The sequence below is a fragment of the Entelurus aequoreus genome, linkage group LG04, assembly GCF_033978785.1.
Source record: "Entelurus aequoreus isolate RoL-2023_Sb linkage group LG04, RoL_Eaeq_v1.1, whole genome shotgun sequence".
NCBI lineage: Eukaryota > Metazoa > Chordata > Actinopteri > Syngnathiformes > Syngnathidae > Entelurus > Entelurus aequoreus.
In genome coordinates, this window is record NC_084734.1 from 14389671 (window position 1) to 14410441 (window position 20771).

Below are 20771 nucleotides of genomic sequence, written 5' to 3' on the forward strand. Positions count from 1 at the left end.
CTTCCCCCCCCCCAGCCTGGCTAACTTGGCAGTAAGAGGTGGGAGCTGTGTGCTCGTCTTTATCTTTATTGAAGTGATGTTCACTTGGGGGTGGTGACGCTTCAAATGGGTTAGCATGTTTGACGTGTTGGCAGACGCATGCCTTACCGCTGCTAAACAATGTCGGCAAACCTCCGTCCTCCGCACCGCGCAGCCGAAGTGTTCCCAAACGGGAGATCTTAACGAGGCAGGAGGGTCTTCCAGCGCTGGCTTTTATATGATGTCGTAGCCCGGTTGTTGCTAGCATGCCGTGTGTTGTGCCTCGGTGTGCATTGTTTACACAACGTGCGCTACGCTACTTAATATGTCCGTGTGGAAACTCGTCCGGTACACCTCCGAACCGAACCGAAACCCCCGTACCGAAACGGTTCAATACAAATACACGTACCGTTACACCCCTACTGGTATGTAATCACCATTGTTGGTTGTAGATGTAAATACTGATTATTTACTTGGCAATGGAAAATATTTGGTCTTTGTGCTATTCTGATGCTCTTCCGCTTTGTATTTAAGGTTGTCACCTCAACAGACCAACACCTATAAATAGTTAAATGGTGTGGAATAGACTCGAGAATCTATTGGAGTTGAGGTAGAAAGAATCCTCTCGGATTTTCTCTGCCTTTTTAAGTCCAGGAAGGCTAAAATCCCAAAGAACTTGACAGGTTCCGTGAGCTGTGCCTTGAGAAAACACAATACGGTTGGGGCCTCCCGGTCTCCAAGAAAAAACTGTTTTTTTTTAGATTATTTTGTGGAATTCTTAACTTTTTGAAGGAAGTTAGCTCACCGGGTTTGAAAAAATAGTTTTTCTTTATTTGGGTCAAGCTGCTTCTCCCACTCCTGCAAAATAGGATAGGATATGATAGGATAGGATAGGTCTTTATTGTCATTGCACAAGTACAACAAAACTTTGTTTTCAGCACAAACCCGTACAAGATTAGACAAACAAACAGTGTACAGGGTTACAGAACAGGAACGCTGATGGGTCGCCACAAGGCGCCCCGTGAAAGATGGAAAAAATTGGTAAACGCTGGGGAAGGAAGAGTAAAAAAATACAATCTAGACTAGGCTCCCAAGGGGGCCCAGTCTGGAGTGGTAAAAAACCTCCATAGCAAAGCACATATACATATTACAACGTAAATCTCGAGATATCTAGCAATAGAGGGGAGGGAGTGGGGGGCCATGGTGGCAGGCCGCAGCTCTCAGGCGCTGCCCATCCTTCCATCACCCCTAAGGGATTTGCGTCAAGGGCGTCGGATTGGGGTTGGGGTATGTGTGTGTGGCGTATATTTTTTTGTGGATGCATGTGTGTGTGTAAGCCTGCAGTGTGTCTCTGTTCCGCGGCCTTAATGTCATGCAGCCGAAACTAGACGGGTGTGTTCCAATACTTCGGTCCCACATTATAGTGCCAGTGGAGTTACTCCCGGAATAATGGTAGACTATATGTTCAGTATATGTGGTCTAGGCGGGCAAATGTTTCTACCAAGAATGTGTTCCCACTTGGCAGAATTTAAGTAGATTAAGTGCACAAAGGGAGGGGGGGGCACCGCTGATGGAGTGCAAGGGGCCATTAGTGACAGGACCTACATTACGACCCGCTTCGTTTCAACTTCTCTTGTTGCCTTTTGTTTTGGACGGATTTGACTTCATTTAGCTCCTCCTGTGGATTTTTTTTAGCTGAAATGAGAATTCCTTTTGTCCCTCAGGAAGCCCGCTGAAAGGAAGCAGCTGCAGCTCGCTGCCATGTTGCCATCGCTCGCTTGATTTGTCATTTCCTGTGACCACCATGAGCGGGAATAGTTCCTAAAGCGTCCTCATTACACCTCTGTGTTTCTCTCTTCTCTCTCTCTCTCGTGGCAGAACGGGACGATATGGACGTGACACGCTCTGACATTTACTAACATCTGACCGGATTCACCTTTTTGAGAAGTTGAGTAGGCCCGACACCAATGGCCACCACAGAGACTAAAAAGGCTGGAAGCGCCGCCGCCGGCTTGTCGTGGGCAAGGGTCTGCAAGGAGTGCGGGCAGCAGCACGAGGGCCTGGACTCCCACCTGTACGAGTACCCCGAGGACGTGGACGACGAGCTGATGTGCCACATCTGCCTGCAGCCCCTCATCAGACCCATGGACACGCCGTGTGGCCACACGTATTGCTTTTACTGTCTGAGCAGCTTCTTGAAAGAGCAGGACTTTTGCCCGGTGGACCGCCAACGGCTGCAGCTGAACCATTGTCGCCCCTCCAGCCTGCTGGTCAGGAACCTGCTGGACAAGCTGACCGTGGTGTGTCCTCACACTGCAGAATGCCAGAAGCAGATGCAACGCTGTGAACTTCAGCCTCATCTGCACAATAGGTACCACTCTTACGGCTGTTTGATCAGTCAATGTAATAACAGCAATAATGATAGTACCTTACTTTGCATCATTTGTATATATTAGAGGAAAAACACCATATTTTTCGGACTAAAATCCTTTCACTTTCTTAAAAATAACCTAATGTACTGAATATTTCTGGTTGTGCTTACCGACCTCGAAGCTATTTTATTTTGGTACATGGTGTAATAAGTGTGACCAGTAGATGGCAGTCACACATAAGAGATACATGTAGACTGCAATATGATGCCAGTAAAGAACGCCAAAACTTTAAATGTTCCTTTGAGAATATAGAACATTACACACGGCACTCAAAAATCTGTTTTAGTATGACTTTAAAGCTGCACCAATTGATGGATTGTCGGCCCATTACGGCTACCGTAGTCAGAGATACAAGTATTACTATGGTGTGTGTATAAGGACTGCAAAATGACACCCATTAGCAGACATATTATCTGCCGTTTTGTTTCACAATATTGTGCAAAGCCAACTTTTCTTACGTTCTGGTACAGGCAGATCTGTATTTGAGATTCCGTAGTCGATAAGCTTCTTCTTTTTCACTATCTTCTTGTTATGGGACATTAATCCTCCGTTGTTACCATTTCTAATATAAAGTAGCGTAAAGTTCTGGCATTGGAAGCGCTAAAAACTACCGGTGTAGTGAGTTTTCATTATCCACCCAAGGAACGTTAGTTACTAGAGAGTTCCGGTCGGACGTTTTTTTCACGGGACACATTTCCGGCGTCGTCGTTGCACTAGTGAGCCACGGATGAGGAGATGCTGCTCCGTTATTGATTGAAGTAAAGTCTGAATGTCATTAAAACAGTTAGCGCCATCTTTTCACACTTCCACTCCCGTCCTTGCATGCTACACCGCTACAACAAAGATGACGGGGAGAAGCGGTGTCAAAGGTGAGCCACGTAAATAAGACCCGCCCACTAAATGGCGCATCTTGAAGCGACTGTCAGAAAGCGACTTGAAGATGATCTGTAAAACATCATCTATGCAACATTTTGACCAAATAACCACCATTACATGTTATGTAGACCACAAGGAAGTTTTTTACATTTAGAAAAAATCATAATATGACCCCTTTAATGCGCCTTATAATCCGGTGCGCCTTTTATATGAACAAAGACCTGAATAGACCCAGTCATCGGCAGTGCGCCTTATAATCCGGTGCGCCCTATGGTCTAGAAAATACAGTAATTATATCTTAATGACTGATGATTTTTGTGATTTAGTGCAGGAGTATAAACAAAAAAGTAAAAAAAAAAAAGACCAGAAAAAAATTGCTTAAAATGTGAGAAATATCAAAAGCATACACGATAAAAATAAATATGTTGACAAAGCAAGCTAGAAGTGATGCATCTAGATTAATACACTCCTTGCTAAAAAAAAAGAAGATTAAATATGAATATATTATAATTAAGACGGCCGACTAGCTTGATCTTTCGACTACAGCGCGTGAAAGGCACACTGGAGAGGCACATTGAAATGCATGCACTTAATCCCCGTTTGCCTGGCATCGTTACGAGACACACAACTTCTCCACTGAGGACAGGAACTTCCTTAACTCGCTCTGCCGGTTGCCAAGCAACATCCCTCCGGCCCGAGCTCAGCCTCAATGCTAAGCTAACCAGTTGATGGCTGTGAGAGCAGCACTTAATGGGCACGTACGAGAGTGCTATTGATCGTGTCTAATTGTCTGCTAAAAAAGCCGTAAAGCGTGTTTTGTAAATGAGACGTTCTACGGTAAATTCACTGGTCCCAGCATTTGGTATGCCTGCATTTTATTGATACACTTCAGATATGTATTGTGTAATTGGTCATTCAATCATGCCTAAAGAGTTGTACATAATGTTTTGTTTACCTTATTTTGCTACAATAGTAAGTATTTGATAGTGCACCTACTTAAGTGTATGATATAATACATGCTGTTCTCTCTAAGGTTGCTCCATCTAATGCCAGATCGTGAAAATATTTAACATACAAGTTCAGTCATTGATCATAGTCTTAAAAAAAAAAAAGAGCTGCGGTCGCTTTGAATTGTGCAACACTTTCCTGACGCACAGCTTCAGACACACAAAATTTAGGGTCGCAGAGTTTGATGCGAGCTGTAAATCAATCGCCGTGTTGTCCACATGGTCAGCAAGGTGCTTATCATGTCCGAGGTCGGCCATGACGCAGCCTCATTGTGGTCGGCGGCCTGTCCTGCTGCAAACAACCTAGGGAGCAAAGTTCGGACGTGAGGAAGCTGCAATGCACTGAAATTAACTCCTCACACGCACTGGGCATTCTGTATCTCTCAGGCACGTGTTTTCGTCTCTGTTGTTAGAATAGAAAGTACTTTATTGATCCCTGGGGGAAATTCAGTACCACAGTTCGCTCACAATAAACAAACACTTAGGTATTTTTTTACATGTGAATAATATAAATACAGTCTATTATACAGTATTATTCACATGTGAAAAATATAAATACAGTATTATACAGCATTACTCACATGTGAATAATATAAATACAGTGTATTATGCAGCATTATTCACATGTGAATAATCTCAATCCAGTCTACAGCATTATTCACATGTGAATAATATAAATACAGTCTATTATATAGCATTATTCACATGGCGGTATATAGTAGCTCGGTTGGTAGAGCGGCCGTGCCAGCAACTCGAGGGTTCCAGGTTCGATCCCCGCTTCCGCCATCCTTGTCATTGCCGTTGTGTCCTTGGGCAAGACACTTTACCCACCTGATCCTAGTGCCACCCACACTGGTTTAAATGTAACTTAGATATTGGGTTTCACTATGTAAAAGCGCTTTGAATCACTAGAGAAAAGCGCTATTTAAATAAAATTCACTTCACTTCACTTCACATGTAAATAATATAAATACAGTCTATTATACAGCATTATTCACATGTGAATAATATAAATACAGTCTATTATACAGCATTATTCACATGTGAATAATATAAATACAGTCTATTATACAGCTTTATTCACATGTGAATGATATAAATACAGTCTATTATACAGAATTATTCACATGTGAATAACATAAATACAGTCTATTATACAGAATTATTCACATGTGAATAATATAAATACAGTCTATTATACAGCATTATTCACATGTGAATAATATAAATACAGTCTATTATACAGCATTATTCACATGTGAGTAATATAAATACAGTCTATTTATTGATACACTCCAGATATGTATTGTATAATTGGTCATTCAATCATGCCTAAAGAGTTGTACATAATGTTTTGTTTACCTTATTTTGCTACAAAAGTAAGTGTGGATCTTATTTGATAGTGCACCTACTTAAATGTATGATACAATACATGCTGTTCTCTCTAAGGTTGCCCCATCTAATGCCAGATCTTGAAAATATTTAACATACAAGTTCAGTCAAAGCCTTAAAAAGATGAGCTGCGGACGCTTTGAATTGTTATGTCCACCCCTCTCTTCACGCCTCACTCATTCTGTCATCACTTTATCCCCGCTTTCCTTCCCCTAGATGCCCTGCTTTTAGGAGGCTGCGGGAGGAAGCTGAGAAGAGGAAGAGGCCCTCATGGAATGAATTGAAGGGGCGTAAGGGCGACTGCGAGCTGTCTGCTGCTGACGCTAAACATTCGGAAAGGCCGCCGCAGAGCGCCACCAGAGACCAGCCCGACCCCGGACTCATTAACCCTGCCTACGAAGAAAGTGAGGAGGGTATGGAGTCATTTGATTATCAATATAAAAACACCCCATTGCATAAGCGATTATCTAAGACGGTGTGATGACGATAAAAGCCGAATGTTTACACAAGATAATAGGAATTGTGCAGGTTGACTGTGGCCATAGAAGAATTGCTGATGAGTCCCAAGTCTGCCCAGGTGAATCATTACCGTGGCTGTTGGAACACGCAGCTGTACACCTTTGCACAGAAAATCACTATCAGCGTTTTGCAAGTCTGTCTGGAAGTAAATCCAGTCACCCAGCAAACTGACTCGACTATTGGCTTCTATTGAACACATTTATCTGCTTTCTTACGAATGCCAACGCAGCAAACCAGTAGGGAGTTTGCGAACCAAACAATGGGAGAGTCATCCGTTGCCCTTCTGTTTGTTGAACTGTGTACATCGAACATCACGTGTGTTTCAGTCGCACGGTATTGACACAGCGTTATGTAATGCCGAGCACTTTGACCGGCAGGCGTCGATAGAAACATGCACAAAGTTTGTTTAAAACACACTGCGTTGTGTTCAATGAACCGCAGATTTCATGCAGCTACCACAGAATTGTGGAATAATTCACTTTTTTCAAGCTATTTAGTAGGGTTGTACGGTATACCGGTACTAGTATAGTATCGCGGTACTAATGAATCAAAAACGGTACTATACTCTGTCTGAAAAGTACCAGTTCCCAACGGGCATGACGTCATGAGATTGTTGGTTTTACGAGCAGAGAAGCATGTTCAGCAGCGCGCACACACGGAGTACTTACAAGCAGACACAGTGTGTAGACAGAAAAGGGCAAATGGACGCATTTTGGTTTAAAAAGTAAAGGTGAAGTTATAACACTGAAACGCCCTCAGGAAGAGGTGTTTTAAGACATGGCTAGCTAGCTTGCAGCGAACATCCATCCGCAGTCTGCAGTTTTTTAGCTACTTCTAAATCACTAATCCTGGCCTCCATAGCGACAAATAACGTATGTTTCTTACAAGTATTATTATCACTGGAGGACAAGGAATAGCTAAACATGCTTCCCTACACACTGTAGGAGGATACAATAGCTCGCCGGTGTCACAATGTAAACAAATTCCATGGGTGGATCTACACCTGACATCCACTGTAATGATACTAATATAATTACATCGATATTTTTTAGCATCACAAAATCTTTTTTCCTTTTTAAAAAAAAAATTCATATTATGTTTATAAACTCAGGAAATACGTCCCTGGACACATGAGGACTTTGAATATGACCAATGTATGATCCTGTAACTACTTGGTATCGATACCTGAATTTGTGATATCATCCAAAACTAATGTAAAAATATCAAACAACAGAAAAATAAATGATTATTACATTTTAACAGAAGTGTAGATAGAACATGTTGAAACAGAAAATAAGCAGATATTAACAGTAAATGAACAAGAAGATTAATAATAATTTTTTACAGCTTGTCCTTTATAATTATGACAAAATAATAGGTAGATAAATGACACAATATGTTACTGCATACGTCAGCAGACTATTTAGGAGTCTTTGTTTGTTTACTTACTACTAAAAGACAAGTTGTCTAGTATGTTCACCATTTTATTTAAGGACATAATTGTTCTTTGATTGCAATAATAAACATATGTTTCATGTACCGTAAGATTTTTTGTTAAAATAAAGCTAATAATGCCCTTTATTTAGAAAAGTATCGAAATACATTTTGGTACCGGTACCAAAATATTGGTATCGGGACAACCCTACTATTTAGATAATCATGGTGGTGTATGTACTCATATTTAGTTTGGAAAAAAATAGGCTAAAAGGATATAGAAAAATTATCTTAAAAGCTATACTGTACAATGAAAACTACTGTATAGTACGGGAATATTTTAAAAAACAGTTTTAGGCGCCGCACTTCCAAAGAGTTCTCCCTTTATTATTTTAATTTGTATATTCCTGGGAACCAACGTCCTCTACAGTAGACATTAGATTTTGGTCTATTTTGTGAGAGGAGTGCTCTGCTGGTTTAAGGGCCTTCTGCAAAAAAGCTAGTCAAATATCATCTTTATGACAGCACTCTTGTGTTTTTAAAAACCCGTTGCAAATATGTGAGTCTCACAGTTTTTTTTTTTAACTGAAATCGCGGGCCACCAGTTGATTTGCCCAAATGATGAAAAAGAGATGGACCTAACATGGAACCTTGAGGAACACCACTAGTATAACTACAGAAATTGAATGAATGACTACTGACAGCATCTGAAGTAGACCCTGGTTACGTAAATCACATTACAAACAAAAAGTGCCAAAAAGGAGATGACTTAAAGTGGTGCCTTGAGGAACGCCTCAGTTATGTAATTCACAAGTTTGGACGCCAGTGTTGTATTTTTAAGGTTAAAATGTCAATGCAAGGATCTGCCAATGTGATCTCACTGGTCCAAGTTCCTCAATAACACAAGAGCACTCTAGTGTTTTTAGGATTTTTTTTTTACAAAAATGTTATGCTCCCAAGTTTTAAACTGCCATTTGAATAGCACTGGTGTAGACTATCCAAGTTGTATTTCTACAGTGTTCTTTTGGTTCCTAGCAGACAACACGCCGCTGCGCTCCAGCTTGGTGGCAGAGTCCAATGTGGTGGAGCTCTTCAGAGAAGAGCCCGGCGAAGACCTGGGCCTGCGCATCGTGGGCGGCAAAGACACGCCCCTGGGCAACATAGTCGTCCAGGAGATCCTCCGCGACTTGCAGGCGGCCCGTGACGGCCGACTGGCCCCCGGGGACCACATCTTAGAGGTGAGGCCGGCCATCTCTACGCATGTACAAAACCCAAAAGCAGTGAAGTTGTCACGTTGTGTAAATGGTAAATAAAAAGAGAATACAATGATTTGCAAATCATTTTCAACTTATATTCAATTGAATAGACTGCAAAGACAATATACTTAACATTCAAACTGGTAAACTTTGTTATATTTTGCAAATAATCATGAACTTAGAATTCAATGGCAGCAACACATTGCAAAAAAGTTGTCACAGGGGCAATTTTACCACTGTGTTACATGGCCTTTCCTTTTAACAACACTCAGTAAAGGTTTGGGAACTGAGGAGACACAATTTTGAAGTGGAATTATTTCCCATTCTTGCTTGATGTACAGCTTAAGTTGTTCAACAGTCCGGGGTCTCTGTTGTGCTATTTTAGGCTTCATATTGCGCCACACATTTTCAATGGGAGACAGGTCTGGACTACAGGCAGGCCAGTCTAGTACCCGCACTCTTTTACTATGAAGCCACGCTGTTGTAACACGTGGCTTAGCATTGTCTTGCTGAAATAAGCAGGGGCGTCCATGATAACGTTGCTTGGATGGCAACATACGTTGCTCCAAAACCTGTATGTACCTTTCAGCATTAATGGTGCCTTCACAGATGTGTAAGTTACCCATGCCTTGGGCACTAATACACCCCCATACCATCACACATGCTGGCTTTTACACTTTGCGCCTATAATAATCCGGATGGTTCTTTTCCTCTTTGTTCCGAAGGACACAACGTCCACAGTTTCCAAAAACAATTTGAAATGTGGACTCGTCAGACCACAGAACACTTATACACTTTACATCAGTCCATCTTAGATGAGCTTGGGCCCAGCGAAGCCGGCAGCGTTTCTGGGTGTTGTTGATAAATGGCTTTCGCTTTGCATAGTAGGGTTTTAACTTGCACTTACACATGTAGCAACAAACTGTAGTCACTGTCAGTGGTTTTGTGAAGTGTTCCTGAGCCCATGTGGTGATATCCTTTACACACTGATGGCACTTTTTGATGCAATACCGCCTGAGGGATCCAAGGTCACGGGCATTGTCGCTTACGCGCAGTGATTTCTCCAGATTCTCTGAATCCTTTGATGATATTATGGAGCGTAGATGGTGAAATCCCTAAATTCCTTGCAATAGCTGGTTGAGAAATGTTGTTCTTAAAAAATTTGCTCAGGCATTTGTTGACAAAGTGGTGGCCCTCGCCCTGTCCTTGTTTGTGAATGACTGAGCATTTCATGGAAGCTGCTTTTATACCCAATCATGGCACCCACCTGTTCCCAATTAGCCTGTTCACCTGTGGGATATTCCAAATAAGTGTTTGGTGAGCATTCCTCGACTTTCTCAGTCTTTTTTGCCACTTGTGCCAGCTTTTTTGAAACATGTTGCAGGCATCAAATTCCAAATGAGCTAAAAATTGCAAAAAATAACAAAGTTTACCAGCTCCAACGTTAAATATATTGTCTTTGCAGTCTATTCAATTAAATATAAGTTGAAAAGGATTTGCAAATCATTGTATTCTCTTTTTATTTGCCATTTACACAACGTGACAATGTCACTGGTTTGGGGATTTGTATTTAAGCTTGGGGTTGGTAAATTCTGAGAATGGCTTTGAAATTGATTTTCACATCAATCAATCAATCATCAATCAATGTTTATTTATATAGCCCTAAATCACAAGTGTCTCAAAGGGCTGCACAAGCCACAACGACATCCTCGGTACAGAGCCCACATACGGGCAAGGAAAAACTCACCCCAGTGGGACGTCGGTGAATGACTATGAGAAACCTTGGAGAGGACCGCATATGTGGGTAAACCCCCCCCCCCCCCCCCCCCCACTCTAGTGCACCTGGTCCACCTGGGGTCCCGACTCTGGACAGCCAGCACTTCATCCATGGCCACCGGACCTATGCAACTCCCCCTCGCAAGGGACAGGGGAGAAGAGGAGAGAAGAAAAGAAACGGCAGATCAACTGGTCTAAAAAAGGGGGGTCTATTTAAAGGCTAGATTATACAAATGAATTTTAAGATGGGACTTAAATGCTTCTACTGAGGTAGCATCTCTAACTGTTACCGGGAGGGCATTCCAGAGTACTGGAGCCCGAATAGAAAACGCTCTATAGCCCGCAGACTTTTTTTTGGCTCTGGGAATCACTAATAAGCCGGAGTTCTTTGAACGCAGATTTCTTGTCGGGACATATGGTACAATACAATCGGCGAGATAGGCTGGAGCTAAACCGTGTAGTATTTTATACGTAAGTAATAAAACCTTAAAGTCGCATCTTAAGTGCACAGGAAGCCAGTGCAGGTGAGCCAGTATAGGCGTAATATGATCTTTCTTGTTTTTGTCAAAAGTCTTGCAGCCGCATTTTGTACCAACTGTAATCTTTTAATGCTAGACATAGAGAGGCCCGAAAATAATACGTTACAGTAATCGAGACGAGACGTAACGAACGCATGAATAATGATCTCAGCGTCGCTAGTGGACAAGATGGAACGAATTTTAGCGATATTACGGAGATGAAAGAAGGCCGTTTTAGTAACACTCTTAATGTGTGACTCAAACGAGAGAGTTGGGTCGAAGATAATACCCAGATTCTTTACCGAGTCGCCTTGTGTAATTGTTTGGTTGTCAAATGTTAAGGTGGTATCATTAAATAGATGTCGGTGTCTAGCAGGACCGATAATCAGCATTTCCGTTTTCTTAGCGTTGAGTTCATCAATATGCAGTGAAGTTGATAGAACAGAACAGTTCTAGGATAATGAAGTATACTAGGCTGCTGGAGTCCACCACCATGAGTAGGAGAGGATAGACTTTAGTCCTCTTCACCACATTCCCACAAGTTTTGTAAACACACTTGGGAGAATGTGAAAGCAGATTTTCAAGATAGACAGGTTTGATCTCCATGGCAACAAGGTGTGGTGGCAGTAATTGCAGTCAGCGCCTCAGCTCCTTTCTCGCTCTCTTTTGCTCCTCTGTTCTTCTTTTTCACTGATTGACAGAGCTACTTTTTGTCAGTCCTTCAACACGGCGGTTTGAGTTCAATCCAGTTATGTAAATAGTATGTAGGCCAGAGGGAAGGCAGGTGTGTAAACTGAAACTGTTGGTTATGAGCAAAGAACGCTTGGTTTCATATCATCCAGAAAACATGCCTCTACTTGTAGGTTCTTTTTCCCGCTTATCAGAATGACGTCATCGTTTCAGACGGTGTTCTGACACCCGAGTTTATAACAAAACCCAAAAGCAGTGAAGTTGTCACGTTGTGTAAATGGTAAATAAAAACCGAATACAATGATTTGCAAATCCTTTTCAACTTATATTCAATTGAATAGACTGCAAAGACAAGATACTTAACGTTCAAACTGGAAAATGTTTGTTATTTTTTGCAAATATTATCTCATTTGAAATTTTGTGCCTGCAACATGTTTCAAAAAAGCTGGCACAAGTGGCAAAAAAGACTTAGAAAGTTGAGGAATGCTCATCAAACACTTATTTGGAACATCCCACAGGTGAACAGGCAAATTGGGAACAAGTGGGTGCCATGATTGGGTATAAAAGCAGCTTCCATGAAATGCTCAGTCATTCACAAACAAGGATGGGGCGAGGGTCACCACTTTGTCAACAAATGCATGAGCAAATTGTCCAACAGTTTAAGAATAACATTTCTCAACCAGCTATTGCAAGGAATTTAGGGATTTCACCATCTACGTGCCGTAACATCATCAAAAGGTTCAGAGAATCTGGAGAAATCAGTGCATGTAAGCGATGATATTACGTACCTTGGATCCCTCAGGCGGTACTGCATCAAAAAGCGACATCAGTGTGTAAAGGATATCACCACATGGGCTCAGGAACACTTCAGAAAACCACTGTCAGTAACTACAGTTTGTTGCTACATGTGTAAGTGCAAGGTAAAACTCTACTATGCAAAGCGAAAGCCATTTATCAACAACACCCAGAAACGCTGCCGGCTTCGCTGGGCCCGAGCTCATCTAAGATGGACTGATACACAGTGGAAAAGTGTTCTGTGGTCTGACGAGTCCTGCACGTAAGAGATGATATTACGTACCTTGGATCCCTCAGGCGGTACTGCATCAAAAAGCGACATCAGTGTGTAAAGGATATTACCACATGAAGGAACACTTCAGAAAACCACTGTCAGTAACTACAGTTGGTTGCTACATCTGTAAGTGCAAGTTAAAACTCTACCATGCAAAGTGAAAGCCATTTATCAACAACACCCAGAAGATGGACTGATGCAAAGTGTAAAAGTGTTCTGTGGTCTGACGAGTCCACATTTCAAATTGTTTTTGGAAACTGTGGACGTCGTGTCCTCCGGAACAAAGAGGAAAATAACCATCTGGATTGTTATAGGTGCAAAGTGTAAAAGCCAGCATCTGTGATGGTATGGGGGTGTATTAGTGCCCAAGACATGGGTAACTTACACATCTGTGAAGGCACCATTAATGCTGAAAGGTACATACAGGTTTTGGAGCAACATATGTTGCCATCCAAGCAACGTTATCATGGACGCCCCTGCTTATTTCAGCAAGACAATGCCAAGCCACGTGTTCCAACAGCGTGGCTTCATAGTAAAAGAGTGCGGGTACTAGACTGGCCTGCCTGTAGTCCAGACCTGTCTCCCATTGAAAATGTGTGGCGCAATATGAAGCCTAAAATAGCAGAAGGGAGACTGTTGAACAACTTAAGCTGTACATCAAGCAAGAATGGGAAAGAATTCCACTTCAAAAATGTGTCTTCTCAGTTCCCAAACCTTTACTGAGTGTTGTTAAAAGGAAAGGCCATGTAACAGAGTGGTAAAAATGCCCCTGTGACAACTTTTTGGCAATGTGTTGCTGCCATTAAATTCCAAGTTCATGAACATTTGCAAAAAACAAAAATTAAGTTTCTCAGATCGGACATAAATATCTTGTCTTTGCAGTCTATTCAATTGAATATAAGTTGAAAAGGATTTGCAAATCATTGTATTCTCTTTTTATTTACGATTTGCACAACGTGACAACTTCATTGGTTTTGGGTTTTGTAGTTGATCAGAAGCCCAACGCCACTGCGAGCATTGAAGTGCTTCATTTATGTCTAGTTGTGTTTAAATATCTTAATGCACTTTTCCCATAGAGCAGGTCACTCTTTATACATTAAACAAAACGTCCAAGTAAGCACTTTGGTGACAGAAAAAGGAAGCAACCCTCAAACAGAAGCAGACTTTTAGTGAGATGAAGGTGACACCTTGGTGTAAACATGTTTCATGATGTTTGCAGGTCAACGACATAAGCTTGGCATCTGTCCCTCACGCCCGGGCCATCGCCGTGCTGCGCCAGCCCGGCCTCCTCCGGCTCACCGTCATGCAGGAGAAAGGCTTCAAACCCAAGGAGTCGCGGTCCGATCAACACGCGCCCTCGTCCACCGCGCCCCAAACCCCGCACGGCGCCTACGCCAAAGCTACGTCCGCTCACACGGTTCTGCAGGTGACGCTAGTCAAGAGCCAGCGCACCGAGCCCTTGGGTATAAAACTGATACGCAAATTGGACGAGAGCGGGGTCTTCATCCTGGATCTGCTCTCTGGGGGGTTGGCGGCCAAAGACGGCAAGCTGAAGAACAACGACAAAGTGTTGGCCATCAACGGACACGAACTGAGGCACGGGACCCCCGAGAGCGCCGCCCACATTATACAGGTACTGCTCAGTCCACACGCACCTTACATTGCACTCACAACTTCAACGGGAACTGCACTTTTTGGGTGAATTTTGCCCATCCACAACCATTGTGTGGGACGAGAAGAACACAAATCTTTCACATTCTAAATATTGAAAACTGCTAGTAAGAGGCAGCTAACAATGCAGGTAATGGAATTCATCTGCTCTGCCTACGAAAGCGCTCTAGAAAAAACATCAAAGGGCACACCTAATCTGATTTTTTTGCCAGTCTAAACGCTCCAAAGTGCTTCAGATCTGATTTTATTGCATCAGATTCAGGCCACATCAAGACGTAGTCCTGAATCCGATTGGAATCTGACTTTTTCCAAATGGGACTAACAATGTGACCTGAATGCCACTTTTACGTCGGGTTTGGGCAGCGGAAGTGGAAACTTTATCATAACATCCGGTTTTGGTGAACAAAGTCTTTTTTCGCCGGCCGAATTTTCAGTGCACATTAGAAATGTCCGATAATGGCTTTTTTGCACATATCCGATATTTCGATATTGTCCAACTCTTAATTACCGATTCCGATATCAACCAATACCGATATATACAGTCGTGGAATGAACACATTATCATGCCTAATTTTGTTGTGATGCATTAAACAATGTAACAAAGTTTTCCAAAATAAATCAACTCAAGTTATGGAAAAAATGCCAACATTGCACTGCCATATTTATTCTTGAAGTCACAAAGTGCATTATTTTTTTTTAACATGCCTCAAAACAGCAGCTTGGAATTTGGGACATGCTCTCCCTGGGAGAGCATGAGGAAGTTGAGGTGGGCTGGGTTGAGGTTGGGGAGGAGAGGGGGGGGTGGATTGTAGCGTCCCGGAAGAGTTAGTGCTGCAAGGGGTTCTGGGTATTTGTTCTGTTGTGTTACGGTGCGGATGTTCTCCCGAAATGTGTTTGTCATTCTTGTTTGGTGTGGGTTCACAGTGTGGCGCATATTTGTAACAGTGTTAAAGTTGTTTATACGGCCACCCTCAGTGTGACCTGTATGGCTGTTAGCTGAGGTATATAATGTACAGTGTATTTTGTCAACAACTGTATGTGTGTAACGTATTTTTAGTGCTGAGCGATCATAAATCTGCTGCGGAGACACACTGTGTGAGGCTCGTCTCATAACCCCGCCTCCTGGTGCCAAGCACCTCCGCCGCAGAATGCACCGCCCGACGGGAGCGCCGCGGCCACACCAACCAAAGCCCACACCCAAACCCTCCACGTGCAAGACCGAATCCACCCAAAAAAAAGTCACTTAACAAGAAGCCAAAAAGTGCAAAAACAACAATGCTCGCGCTGCAGGAGCCGCGAACGACCGCAGGGACACAACATTAGGTACACCTGCACTGCGGGTTCATATGTTTTTAAATTTGACTGTGATGATGCAGTCGTGCCTCACCAGACATTAACCATATATATATATATATATATATATATATATATATATATATATATATATATATATATATATATATATATATATATATATATATATATTATATATCTTATATATATATACAGTATATATATATATATATATCTCCATTCATCAATTATATTTGATTTATTTTCACGTAAAAAAACACTTATTTTTAAGGTGTGGTGACTTATTTTATTTAGTATCTTGTTCATTTACGGAATCCGGTCAACTTCCTTTGTTTTCACTTCGTCAAACTGCACATGCAAGTGACATTGGGGCCACATTGGGGCCTGTGCGCGTTTATACTGGAGTCTGATGAAGATCAAATTTTACTTGTAATCTAAACAGTCAGCTGGAAAAAATCCGATTTAGAAAAAAATCCGATTTGGTAGTGTAAACGTAGTAAAAAAACAACACCACTACCCATTTACATGCTGTGACCTGCTTATTAGCCAAACTACAGTGACATTGTTACTGTAAGAGCTAACACCAAGGAACTACTTTTCTGGTGTTGTGATACATCGCCTTGCTCACACTGCTCCATCGACCACTAGCCTGCTACTAACTACTAGTCAGCTCGAGCTGCTAATACCATTGCAGTGTTTCCCATAAACTGCCAAGATACCTGTGGCGGCGGGGGCGTGGCTATGGGTGTGGCTATGGGCGTGGTCACCATGACATCATTGAGTCATTTGCATAATTTACTACAATGATATGATTTTCTCTAAAAAAGCTCAAAAAATTTATACTTACTAATTAATAATAACAGTTTTGTTTTAAACGTCCATCCATCCATTTTACAATATAATTACAACACTTTATGTACATATTTATATACAGATTTGAACAATAAGTTATTCACTGAAATATATTTATTAATTGTGGTTCTTACAAAAAATATATCTTATCAAATATAAAAGCTAAAATGTCTCTTAAAGCTCTGCCCCTTTAATTAGTGCATACTAAATAATTTAACTTTAGCCTACTACTACAACCATATTATTTACCAGCAACATAAAGTGAAACAGAGGCAGAGGTGTCCTGCCACAGTCAGTAACAAATAAACAGAAAACAGTAGTGGTCGAATACAAATAAGGCAACAAGAGAAGTATCCTGCACTTCTCTTTTGTAAAGTAAATCTGAACAGCCTATATGGGCATCTACATCAACTATATGATTTGCCTGAGAAGCTGGAAAGGACAAAAAAATTATTATTATTTTTTTTTTAATTTTTATTTGTGGCGGACGTAATTATTTCGTGGCGGGCCGCAACAAATAAATGAATGTGTGGGAAACACTGCATTGGTTGCAACCCGCCATAAAATAAAAAAGTACAAGCTTGAGCTGCCATTGCTGCTGTTATTGTCTTTAAGCTAAAAACAAAAAAAAAGGTTATATAAAACATGTCACTCACCTGTGCAGTAGAAGGTTGTGGTAGCAAGCCGGGGAGTTGGTCAACTTTGAGTTTCTACGCGCTACTAACTTGACACTCTATTTAGTTAGTGAATTAATTAAGTTAGTTTAACTTTAACTCTATGGCTGTCATCAAGTGAAATTTAGCATAAGACCTCTGCATTTTTTATCTGACGAGTGGGGATTATTTAGATTTTTTTTTTTTTTTTAAAGAAACATTCCATCAGTTGGCATCCCAGTGAGAGCGCACATTTTAAGGTTTTACGTTGGTATTTTAAAATGTTTTTGTAGCGCTTTGCAAAGAACACGACTGTTCCTTTGTGCTCTGTGAAATACTGTAATGAGCAAAATAGTGTAAATATGACACATTATTATGAATGTGCATGTTACTACATCACATATATACATACGTATAGAAAACCGTGTTAGAGGTTTTTGGATAGTATTTAGATTGCATTGTTCTTACAAGCAGTTTTTCAATATTTAAAATGCATAGATGAGAAAAAAAAGCAGTTTTGTCTCGGGCTGGGCGATACGGCCTTTTTTAATATCTCGATATTTTTAGGCCATGTCACGATACACGATATATATCTCCATATTTTGCCTTAGCCTTGAATGAACACTTGATGCATATAATCACAGCAGTATGATGATTCTATGTGTCTACATTAAAACATTCTTCTTCATACTGCATTCATATATGCTCATTTTAAACTTTCATGCAGAGAGGGAAATCACAACTAAGTCAATTTAGCAAAAGTGTATTTATTAAACAGTTATTAAGCAGTGGCACAAACATTCATGTCATTTCCAAAACAGAAAGTGCAAGATTGTCAGAGACATTTTAAAACAAGCTATTAGTGCACTTTTGTGCATGATGTCACTAAGATGACATATCAAAACACTAAATTAAAGTGCACTTTTTGTACAGAACGCCACTACAATAGTTTAAAACAAATAAAGTGCACTTTTGTGCATGATGTCACACAAGATATTTCAATAAGTGTCAAATAAAAATGAGGTACATAATAGGAAATCAAGTAGTGTATGTCCTTCGCTATGTGGTAGGTTCCTGCGGACGTTATCTCCTTCTGTTGTTGACTATTTATTTCATACGGTGTAGATGTGGAAATGGTTGCTTGGGCATTTTGTGGGTGTGGCACCGAATGGAGATGTTGACATGCGGAGTTTCAAGCACTCTTCATTCTCTAGCGGGTGACTTTTCAAATGATGCTACATTAGCAGTAACGCTACTTTTTGTAGCAACGCTTTTGCCCCACACTTGACAAATAACGGTTGTCTGTTCGACATCTTTCCGCTTGAAGCCACACCACCGCCAGACGATGGACCCCGTGCTGTTTTTCTTTGGAATTCATTCTTCCTTCATTTGTTACCAGATTCGCACCTTCTTTCTCTCCACTAACGTTACCCATGCCGCTACCTCTCTGCTCCGCGAGGGCGTATACGTATGTGACGTATGTAAGAAGGTGCGCTTGTTTTATGTCTCTGTGAGAAGGAGAGACAAGAAAGAGTGATAAAAGCCTGTCGTGTAATGCCCGCAGCTAAAAGCAACTGTGTGAGAACGTATACTCCAATATCACCATATAGTCATTTTCTATATCGCACAGAGACAAACCCACGATATATCGAGTATATCGATATATCGCCCAATCCTAGTTTTGTCTCACAAAAGAATTGTGAAAGATGGGCACAATTCCCCCCAAAAAGTGCAATCCTCATTTAATACTAGGTTAGCCTGAAGGAAAACAATTAGATTTTATTTTATTTTTTAACTTACAGTTCTCATGTTCCCACTTTTTGATGTATAGCAAAGACTGCTTCACATACAATTAGAAAGCCATGAAGTGATGAGTGAGCCCAGCCTGGAATTTATTGTACTGTTGGAAAAAGTCTGGAGAAGCAATTGTTAATTGTAGCAATAAGTAAATTTTTTCTCTTTTCGTGTTTGTACACAGGCCAGCGAGATGCGCGTCAACTTTGTGGTCTTGAGACTGGTGGAGACCACTGAGGAAGGCGGATCGCAAGGTCGAGCGGCCCGAAGGGTGCCGGATCTGCAGTACTTCAGGCGACACTCCACCTACATGAAGGTACCATGGCTTTATTTAGTCCCATTTGCAGCGTGGACAATGACACACTTCCACTTCCACACCAGCATACACTGTGGTCAAAATGCATGCATGTAATACACACATGGGCAATTAGTTCAGACCTTTTGCTTGATGCTCAAATGTGCTTATCAATTTCATACCTGAACAAAAACCCCCCTACAATCTAATATACCACTAAGCTTTAGAACTTTGTTGTAAAAATCTCCCTCCACGTCTGTCCCTGACACCCACATTTCTGTGGAAACGCTCCCCACCCACACTGCTTGGTGCCTCGTCTGAGCTGCTGTGACTTACATTACCATAGTAACTAACTAGATTACCATAGTAACTAACTAGATTACCATAGTAACTAGTATATCATGCAAAAGCACAGATTCCAACCATTGAAAGACTTAGTATAGTTGAAGACTTACGATCATTAGAAAACATCACTGCACATCATAATGGCAGCTACACTTTCCATTTTAAAGATCTAAAAAAATTATTTGGGAACGTCCGGCCGGCCAGATTGAAAAGCTTAACGGGCCGCAAGTGGCCCCCGGGGCCTTAATTTGCCCAGGTCTGGTGTAGTAGAAAGTTGCGGCTTACAGTTGTCCGTGCTCATAAATATCTATGCTGTGCACACTCACATCCAAATAGCGGAAATGTCGCACTACTGCATAGGTCAGCTGCCAAAGTAGGAACTAGTGTTGTCCCGGTACCAAAATTATTTCGATACTTTTCGGTACTTTTTGGAACTTTTCTAAATAAAGGGGACCACAAAAAATTGCATTATTGGCTTTATTTTAACAAAAAATTCTTAGGGTACATTAAACATATGTTTATTATTGTAATTTAGTCCTTAAATAAAATAGTGAACATACTAGACAACTTGTCTTTTACAAACCCCGTTTCCATATGAGTTGGGAAATTGTGTTAGATGTAAATATAAACGGAATACAATGATTTGCAAATCCTTTTCAACCCATATTCAATTGAATGCACTACAAAGACAACATATTTGATGTTCAAAATCATAAACTTTATTTATTTTTTTGCAAATAATAATTAACTTAGAATTTCATGGCTGCAACATGTGCCAAAGTAGTTGGGAAAGGGCATGTTCACCACTGTGTTACATGGCCTTTCCTTTTAACAACACTCAGTAAACGTTTGGGAACTGA

The 20771-nt window shown here is 41.2% G+C and overlaps 1 protein-coding gene across 5 annotated transcripts in view; it reads left to right on the plus strand.

Annotated features, from left to right (window-relative positions):
• Positions 1-20771, plus strand: part of lnx2b (ligand of numb-protein X 2b) — a 69006-nt gene that overhangs the window by 31851 nt on the left and 16384 nt on the right. For 3 of the 5 annotated variants that reach the window (XM_062044275.1, XM_062044277.1, XM_062044278.1), the window contains exons 2-6: positions 1897-2389; positions 5942-6138; positions 8714-8916; positions 14207-14620; positions 19456-19587. In XM_062044275.1, coding sequence (XP_061900259.1) covers positions 1986-2389; positions 5942-6138; positions 8714-8916; positions 14207-14620; positions 19456-19587 — 1350 coding nt within the window. In that variant the 5' untranslated portion in view covers positions 1897-1985. The remainder of the gene's footprint in view (positions 1-1896; positions 2390-5941; positions 6139-8713; positions 8917-14206; positions 14621-19455; positions 19588-20771) is intronic. The other 2 variants (XM_062044280.1, XM_062044279.1) reach the window with 2 other exon arrangements.